Raw genomic sequence first — 10,170 nt, forward strand, 5'->3', positions numbered from 1 at the left:
TGTAGATGGAAGTTCCCCTGAATTGATGACGGTTCCCCCTGAGCCAGTGACGTCTGTTCCCCCTGGACTGACGAGTGATTAATAATCCTTGGATCCGTTCTTGTATCAATGTTTTCAACTTCTTCATCCTTAGAGTCTTCTGATACGTTTGATTGATTGATTGGTCTACGTGTAGGCGTTGGAGCGTGATCTTCAAATACTGGAACCTCGATGGTTGTTACGTCTAAAGGAACTGATCTTTCCCCCTCAACCTACGAGGTGGAAGTATTAAATGATGTTCCATCAGACTGGATGTTGTTATTGGGCTACCGGAGACACCACAATTTCTGAAAGATGAGTTGTCTCTGCAGGATCGAAGTGATCATCATAGTTGACTTCAACAATGTTTAATGGACCCGAGGAGGCTGTGATGTCACTTTCCAGGATATACTTTGTTTGGTGGAAGGAGCAGTGTTGCGGACATAATAGTCATCAAATTTGAATTCAAAATTTCCGACTGTCAGTCTAGTACGCCGTATAAGAACCCTATATGCAACCTTGTTGGTGGAATAACCCAGGAAGATGCCTTCATCTGACTTTGGTGCAAACTTGTTAAGATGATCCTTGTTTTTTATCACAAAGCATTTGCAACCAAAAATGTAAAATAATCGAACATTGGATTTGCGGTTGTTGAGACCTTCATAGGGAGTCTTGTTGAGGCGTTTACAAATGATGCTTCGATTCTGAACAATGAATGCAGTTGCCATTGCTTCTACCCAGAAGTAGAGAGGAAGGTTGGAAAAGTTAAGCATTTATCTAGCTGCTTCGACTAATGTTCTATTTCTTCGCTCCACTACTCCATTTGGTTGTAGTGTGTAAGGTGTCGACAAGTTGTGACTGATTCCCTTGGAGACCAAAAAGGTATTTAAGAGCTAATTAGTAAATCCAGTCCCGTTATCAGTTCTTATCCATCTGAATGGTAGTTTGATTTGAAGTTATATCGCTTTGATGAAGTTAATCATGGTCAACTGTGTATCAGACTTAAGACTCAAAAAGAAGACCCAAGTGAAACGAGTGAAGTCATCAACTATGACCAGAATATATTTCTTGTGGTGAAGACTGGCTACAGTTGATGGACCGTAGAGATCAATGTGGAGAAGTTCCAATGGTTCAACGATTGAAGAATCAACTACTAGAGGATGGCTATCCTTTGTTTGTTTACCACATTCACATGTTGGGCATAACGTATCGCTGTTGTACTTCAAAAATGGTAGTCCACATACTAACTCTCCGGTGACCAGGTTGTGGATGTATCTGAAGTTAAGGTGAGCAAGTTTGCGGTGCCATAACCAACTTACTTCAGACACTACATTGGACAGAAAACACAGCTGCAGTTTGCCAATGATCAAAGAGACATCCAATGGATACATTGTCCCTCCAGCTTTAGATTTGATCAAGCAAGTGTTCATGTCATTCGTCATTATGTAGCAATATTCATTATCAAACTCAACCCGATGACCAGCTTTGCATAATTGACCCACACTTATCAAATTGTGTTTAAGACCCTCTACGTAGGAAACTCGCTGAATCGAGAAGCTCCCCGTAGTCAACACTCCATAACCCCTGATAATCCCATTTGAGTTGTTCCCGAAGGTGACGTGTCCGCCACCACTGATTGGCCTGAAATCACGAAGGTATTCTAGCCTTCCGGTCATGTGCAAGGAGCAGGCACTAACGATTAACCATTCCTCTGCATGTTCCTCCTTGCACATTGCATGTTCGATAATGCTGAGGGTGCCATCCTTTGCCATGTAGCAATAAGTTCTCTGCAGGTTCATCGATCCGTCTTCCTCACTGGTTGCCACCATGAAAATCTTTCTTTCTGCTTGTTATTATCAATCTCTTCATCTTCATCCCCCGAGGACCACACTTGATGGTCCCTTCTAACTTGAGAAACATAAGCTCTGACCATTTCTCTTTCCTCCATTTCTTGAGCCATTCTAAGGTAGAATGCCTTATTTTTTACCATGTTTTCTTTGTAGTCTTTGGCAAAGCGGTTTTCTTTTTGAGACTTATGGAAACCAATGACTTCATCTTTGTGTTCTGTAGTGGCACCGGAGTCTAAGGATTTGTTGTTCTGCAGTGGCTCTATGGAAGAAGTAGTTTACGGTTGTGAGGGATGATGAGGATTTCTGGGATATCTTGGATGGTTACTCTGCGGGTTGAAATTGCAATTGAAAGGTGGTTTGGTGAACTGTTGGTTCTTTAGAAAGGAGGGTGGTGGGAGTCTATTGAACTTTTGGCTGACCAGAGCAATGGCATTTTGAAACTCTTCTTCATCATCAACTTCTGCATCAGCTTCATACGACTGCGGTGAGTTGTCATATGAGTGTTGGTATGATGACTCTGCGGTATATGGGTACTGAGGAGTTTCGAACTATGGAGTTTGAGCCATCAAGGCAAGTGGTCCTCCCATATCTGCACAATCCGTTAAAATGGTTAATTATTGGGCTTGGAGTTCACCATAAAGTTTGAACAGTGAGAAAGTATGAATCTTTCTGTCTCCTCGGACTATCATCTTCGCCGTAGTCCAATGCCATCCTAGACCATTGAGGAACTGAAGTTTTCTTTCATGATTACTTCGGACTGTACCAGCATTCGACAATTTGTGATGATAAGGTTGAACCTTTTGAATGAATCGTCAAGACTTTCACCAGGTAAGGCTTTAAAGTTGGTGAATTCATTGAGAGATGTTGTAAGTTTCTTGTCTTGAGCTTGTTCTGACCCCTGGTATAGATTCTTGAGCACATCCCAGATCTCTTTGCCAGACTTACAGTTGATGATGATGTCCAAGTTGTCTGGAGCAACACCACATGAAATTTCATGGAAGGCTATGGCATTTTTCTCCATTTTGTCAAGATCATCATTTTTTGGTCGGTTCATGGCTGTCTCACCTGCACCTAGTCGTGCCTGAGTACCATCTGCTTGAACAGGAGTGAACAGGGACATGGGATCCTTCTTCCATAGACCTCCATACATCTCTACCCAGCCTCTTAAGATACTTTTCCATTATTTGAGACTAATTCTGGTATTCATTTGCAACAAGTATTGGAGCTATGTTCGAACCTCCAACACTGTTGGAGATGTTTAATGAAAAAGCGTGTGCCATATTTCCTTGTTTTTTTTTTGTATTTTTGAAGAATGAGCTTCAGTGGTATAGAAGGCTTTCTAAAATCAGAGTTTTGTTTAAAAAGCAACCAATTTGGCTCTGATACCAATTGTTGAGAGAAAAACATGAACAAACGTTAGTCACATGATAATATAATGCGGAATAATAATTTAATCTCGAAGGATCTTGTTAGCTCAACAATAATATGTTAGAAGAGTTAGATTGCAGAAATATAAAGGAAATAGATAGCAACAAGTTATATCAAGTAGACACCAAGTTGATTCATAATGACGTTTGCATTCAAACACAAGTTAGTAAATGTGATCAACTTAAAGTGAAGAGGGACTCGGTTTATCAAAAGATAATAGAGACAGAGATGAACCATATTTGTATTTCAATAAAAGTTCAGGAAGAGTTGTTGAGTACATGAAGAGGGATGCTCTATTGATAGAGTCCCGAAAGTTACATTGAGGATTAAACTAACACTAAACAACAGACTACGGTGACCATGAAAGGTTCACCGTATAATACAAAGTAAACAAGAAATGTCTGTTAAAGTAACATAAAGTCTTCATGCACCGTCCATCTCTGCGGTTGGTCTTTAGGTCTGCGGTTAACAAACAACAAAAATACAATCTCCCGTTTAAATCTTCTCTACGGTATCACCAAGTGTTCAGGTTTTCGGTTCCTTAGTTGAAGAGGGTCACTTTTTGTTTCAACAACGTACCACTTGATTATGTTATACCTAAACATATAAAAAATCAAGGTAACTAACCTGTAAGTTCAAAATTTTTATTATTCCCTTTTGGAATTTAATTCTTTTCATTGGAGATAAAAAGAAATTTGAAAAAAAGACTATTAAACACAGCAGGGTGAAGCAGTTAGATTCCTCAAATCTTCAATTAACACTAAGGAAGCAAAAATATACATACATATCCTTACCCTTTTCATATCATTCCCTCTTTGAATATTGCATACCAAACACTACCTAAATCCAATAAAAAATCTCAAATAATGTTAAAAATAAAGTGAAACGTACCTCAAGTACCTCAAGTTTTTGAAGAAAATCTCTCAATCTCTCATGCCTTTGCCTTCCTGCACTATCATCACCATCTCTTGTATCTTATTCGGAAACAAATTTGTCAGTTTAATCTACCAATTAAGTTTTGTAACTTTCACAATGAAAAGAATCGTCTTCAAAAGAGATCAATTGAATGACATCTAACGTGCATAATTGCAGTTTTCTAAGTCAAAATTTTACAAAGTACTGCTGGCAAGAAATCATTTTTTGGAGTTGGATATAAAAACCTTTTTGAGTGCATAAAATCAACTCCCTTTTCTTCTCATATGTTCCTAGGATTACTGTTAAACCCTGTAAAGATCGAAGAAGGTGAATAATTTAAGCAAAAAGGGTCAAAAAAACATGAAAAACGAAAATTTATGGGTCGATCAAGAAAGTACATATGATCACCAAAGTAAGTGATTTAGAATTCACACCAAATGTAGATTGGAACATTATACCCATATTATCCTCCAAAAGTTTAGTTTCCTCATGGCGACATTCAGGCCGACTCATGAGGTATTTGTCTGCAACTGGCATTGTGGAAACAACATAACCATAATTGGCATATCTTTTAGGAGAATCTAGCAAAAATGAGTTCAAACCATCGATATAAGACTTGCCATCTACATTTCTATCAGCATTCAAGGGAGGAAGCTCATCCTCCACAAGGTCAAAAAGGGTATTTGATATTTCCATCAAATAGTTGTCAGCATTGATGCCACCACACATTTCGTTTTCCATCTTAACAAGAAAATATGATGTTGTTTCCATGGATTGTTGTTCCTCTTATTTAAAATGAAATGCAGATGAATTATCATGTGAGAAATGTAGGGTTTAGTCATTGATGGATGAAAATTATGGACCTTCATCTTCAAGTAGGTCATAAATCTCTTTAAATTCATCAGATTCTTCAATATAGTTGTCTTCCTCAATGCAACTTTGATTCTCATGGTGAAGTGTTTGCTAATTGAGATGAAGATCCATGTCAGCATGACTATGAAGCCCTTAAAAATATTTTTATATATTGTTAATTTAAATAATTAGCTATCTTCCTATTTTTATGTTGAAACGTAGAAATGAAAATATATTGCAGAATCACTAATCTGGTAGTGTGCAACCTATACAGACCAGCTCATCCTTAAATCATCATTACCTAATCGTACCATCAGCATTAGAAGTAGTATGAAGTCGTCAAAGGACTAATATCAGACATCAGACGAATAGGCCAACTGAGATGCACGAAGTGCATTAGTTGATTCAAGCATTTCATCAAGCACTTGGTGTGCATCATCAAACTTACTTTCAAATTTCAGAAATCAACTATATACAAAGATAGCTTTACCCCACTGTCAAGTGAAACCACGTCTACTCTAATAAATGAAGGTTTTTTTTTTTTGCCACATTTCACACTCTCATTCAATTTGCCAAATGTCATTTTGTGGTTCTTTTGAATTAATTTTTTTTTCCACATGTCATGTTATGGGGTTTTTCTATTTTAATAAATTCTACATAATATTTTAATGTAATAATTACAATAAATGTAGTAATAAATGAATATCAATTTAATTAATGGATTTACCTTCTTATTTCAAAATTCCAAATTAAAGTTTATTAGTTTATTTTGTTTATTTATTTAAATTTAAAAGATTAAAAAATCAATTTTAATAATTCTTTATTTTTCTTCTTTTTTATAAATCCAAAGTTCTTAAGTATTTAGACCTATATATATATATATATATATATATATATATATATATATATATATATATATATATATAACCTATGTAATACATGGGTTTTACACCTAGTTAGAATTAAGAACCATGCCAAATTTTAGTAAGCCGAACGGAAAATGAAAGTCATGTAATACATGTAATATATATATATATATATATATATATATATATATAACCCATGTAAAAAGAAAAAGCATTTTCACAAGCATCCGGTAGGCACCAGTTTTTCATGAACTTACAAAGTCAAACAGAAATTGAAACGCAAACTGAAATCAGTAGTCTTTCAAGTTACAAATATACTACTGATTTCTATTTTCCCCTACCAATTTTTGAAACATAAATATGTGTTTACCATCTGCTTCGGCGATGGTGTGATGGTTATCGGCTAGAGCCGGTGATTTCCATGGTGTTGATTCGGCGATAACAATGGTCTCGAGGGGCGCCACAGTTGGAAGTCAGAGGAGTGAAGCAGTGGAGACGATCGATTGTACTCATCGTCAATCTCTTTCTGTTACTCAAATTCGATTTTTCTTAGGTGGTTTTGTCTGCGATGATTAAGGAATTCAGGGATGGAAATAGGGAAATCGTCGGCCAAACCACATAACGACGTTGTCTCGCTTCTGGCTCTCTATGTCCTGCAGATGTGTCTTCGGCAGTTTCTATCTGCTTTCTCTGCCGTTGATTGGTGATTAAGGAACCAAGATAAACATTTATGGGTTCGTTTGGATCAGGAAGAGTGATGGGAGAACATGTATACCTGCAAGACGATGAGTTTGATTATTGGAGCCAAAAGTCGATGAACACTACCCGATTCAGCCGTATACTGTTGATAAGCTGCAATTTACTTTAATTCTATATATAAATAGCAAATAAAGTTTTTGATGAACATTTATTGTTCATTTAGTTGTCTATTTACAAAACATAAATTACTAAACCCAAATCAAATTACAATTATTATAGCATATATTACAAGATTTCAATATGCATTTTTTCTTAAAATATAGATTTTTTCTTAGAATATCACATTTATATTTTTTCCCCCGCAAAATTTTTTAATTAACCTGTTTTTAGCATTGGGGATTTTTAAGTTGCGATTTTGGTCCTTTACCATATTTTAATGTTACATTTTCTATCCCTTAAATAATTTCTTTTTATATATTTTTTTATTAACTTCTTCAAGAAACACTTCCTTATTTTGGTCTGGCTGTTTCGTACATAATTATTTCGATTGAAACTTTATTTTAATAATTAGCAAATAATATTTGTGAAAGAACATCTGCTATTCATTTGGTTGTTTATTTCCAAAACATAAATTAATAAACTCACATCAGATTACAACTATTGTATCATATATTACATGATTTCAAATATACATCTTTCTTAAAATAGAAATTTTGTTTCTTACCATTGCAGAATTTCACATTTATAGTTTTTTTCCTCAAGACAGTTTGATTAAATAGTTTTTAGTTATTATAATTTTAAAATTAAATTATTGGTATTTTTTAAGTTGTGATTTTGGTCTTTTAATATATTTTAAAGTAATGCTTTCGTCTCTAACATAATTTCTTTTTATAGTTTTCGTTTTTATTAATTTCCTTAAGACACACTTTCAAGCTTTATTTTCATCCGGCTCCTCCGTACATAATTGTTACGATCGAAACTTTATTTTGATACTTTTGTTGTGCACACGATGTTGGATAATCATCGTCGTGGTATATGTGGATTATCGACGTTTGTAAATCACATTCTTTATACGAATTGCAAACGAGCTACCCCGCATTAAAGTTACGCTTTGGTCCCTAACATAGTTTCTTTTTATCAATTATATTTTTATTAATTGCAAACGAGTGCTCCACCGCAACATGCGGGGTGACTTAAATACTAGTTTACATTTATTTTGTAAACCGCAAATGAAAAATAGAAATAATGTGTCTCCAATATTAATACTTTTATAAAATATACATAAAGATCACAATTAAATTTATAAATTTGTAATAAATATGAGACTTGATTATATAAAATGTAATTTGAGTACTTATTGTTATTTGGTCCCTAGTTTTATAATAAGTTCCTTATGTGATGGCATACTACATATGTTATTAAATATATATCTTTTAAATATAAATTAATAGAGTATATCAATTACATACCCAATTTACGTCAATTTTAATTTCATTAGTGTATAGTTATTGTATAACCCATTTGTATTGTAGCCAATGTATTGTGTCTATCCTGAGTCGCATATTGTGCTTGTATATATTCATTCTCATATTGTGCTTGTATATATTCAGTTGATTAATGAATATATGATTCATGGGGAAATCATTGACTTTCATGGTATCAGAGATTTACTCTATTCTCCCTTCCCCCCCCCCCCCCCCCCCCCCCAAATTTTTATAAACATGCTTTGATACCAAATTGAAAAACATGGCGGAATTAATATGATTAGGATAGAATATACCTGAATGATGTGTCGGAATGGATTGGCGATGGATGGATTGTCTGGGTTTGATATGTTTATATGAATATATGGATATGTTTGGATAGGGTTCTGCTATTCAGAAATAGACGAGCTATTTCAACAGAAGAAGATTGAGAACAACTCAAATCTTAAACACTCAAACTTAGCTTGTTTATTTCATATGGGCAAAGGCCCTATTTATAGGCTCAAGGGAGCCGGTTACATAATTAAGTTGCAATCGTTTGATTGCAATACGACATACATATTTACAATATAGCCCCCTAGACTATTGAGGGTTATACACTTTATTTCACATCCTAGACACTACTTTTTGACAATAATAATTATAAAAGACAAATGACAAATAATTACAATTCCTTTCCATATTGAAAGGCCACATGTCTTCAATAATGTGTCTTCTTTAATAATGGCTTCTTATGTCATTGCCTACGTCATTCCTCCCGCCTCCGAAAAGACATGTTTTTGAATAATGTTTGCTTGTGTCATGGCTGATGTTAATCTTCCATGAATGGTGTTTCTTCTGTGTTTTCTGAACAGTGACTGCAATTGTGTCTTGGAGCATGCATAATATGTTTGCAAAGTTGTTTCTTGATATCATCGGGTAATTCAGCCAGTTGATGAGAAAATTTTTCGAAAGGTTGTTCGAATGTTTCAATTGCTTTCATTGCTTCCGGAGTGATTTCATTGTCTGTTAAAGAGTAGATAATGAAAGTTTTACTAGCATAATTTACTCTGATTCTTGACCTTTGATCTTTACCGTTGCCAATGCGTGATGATGCTAAATAAACACCGGCAAGTGCAAAGATTAGATGCTCTTGTGTTGAGGATTCACGGGGTAGATCATCTTTTGTTGGTTTTGAGACGTTGCTTATTCCCATGTTTGCAAAAGTAATACTTGGGACAATTAGTTGAGAATCTTCATCAAAAATTGGGTAGCTAGAATGCATTTTGATGAATAATCCTCTTTCTTGTTTTGCAAAGCGTATTTTATAATTTCTGATGATAGTTTGCACAGCAGAGGGGAATTCGCTGATGCAGTGTAAATTGGTGCCTTCTAGATAGATAGTGTCGATGAATCCATGAATAAAATAATCCCATAAAGTCATAGGATCTGATAAATCGGCTAGGAAAACTGCTTTAGGGCCTGGGCGCCTGGCTACTGGGTAAAAACCCATTAAAGAATGGACCTCGGTGTAGGAAACGAGGCTATCCCATAATTCAGCGAATTTTTTGGCAGATGGTTTTTTCATGGCTTCCTTTTCTTTGGTTGATAGAATGGATTCAAGGGCAATTTTTGCATTTAATTGGTTAAGGGATCTTGGGATGGATACAAGTTTTTGTGGTGTGAAGCTGGCCATAGGTTTTTGTGGTGTTAGGAGAACTGTTTTTGAACATTCTACGTTATCTTTTATTACTGCTTTGTATGCTTCGTTGTATGCGGCTTCTGCTTCATTTTTTGTTTTGTAACTTTTGTGAATAATATTTCTTCCAAGAATATATGAACTGGCAATTCCCCAATTGTCATATACTCCTGTGTTTTCTCCGTTGAAAATTACATACCATTTCTTTATATTTTGATCTGCTTGAAGTGGTGGATATTCTTCTGGATTTTGTATTATAGGTTGTTTTTCTGACTTGAGCATTGTTTGTGGCTGACTATCATCGGATGAAATTTCTTGAATGTCTTCTTTTGGTTGCTTTGTTGTTAAACTGCTAGCTGCTTCTTCTTTAGGTACTGATT

The 10,170-nt window shown here is 35.2% G+C and overlaps 1 protein-coding gene and 1 long non-coding RNA gene across 2 annotated transcripts; both read right to left on the reverse strand.

Annotated features, from left to right (window-relative positions):
• Positions 1 to 2,580: 2,580 nt before the first annotated feature.
• On the reverse strand, positions 2,581 to 3,018 carry LOC145105437 (uncharacterized). Its single transcript, XM_079042540.1, has one exon. It carries the CDS (start codon positions 3,016 to 3,018, stop codon positions 2,581 to 2,583), a length of 438 nt encoding a protein of 145 aa, XP_078898666.1.
• A 3,125-nt stretch (positions 3,019 to 6,143) lies between these two features.
• On the reverse strand, positions 6,144 to 6,792 carry LOC145168661 (uncharacterized). The gene is made up of 2 exons (XR_013741990.1): positions 6,705 to 6,792; positions 6,144 to 6,619 (listed from the first exon to the last, which is right to left on the reverse strand). It is a non-coding gene; the product is annotated as an uncharacterized LOC145168661 (long non-coding RNA).
• Between the last annotated feature and the right edge of the window lie 3,378 nt (positions 6,793 to 10,170).

This window comes from Lactuca virosa, chromosome 4 (genome assembly GCF_052849685.1).
Source record: "Lactuca virosa cultivar CGN04683 chromosome 4, Lactuca_virosa_CGN04683_v6, whole genome shotgun sequence".
Classification (NCBI taxonomy): domain Eukaryota; kingdom Viridiplantae; phylum Streptophyta; class Magnoliopsida; order Asterales; family Asteraceae; genus Lactuca; species Lactuca virosa.

Excerpts from the sequence above, each read along its gene's own strand:
- LOC145105437 (XM_079042540.1), bottom strand. The coding sequence starts at position 3,018 with ATGTATGGAGGTCTATGGAAGAAGGATCCCATGTCCCTGTTCACTCCT.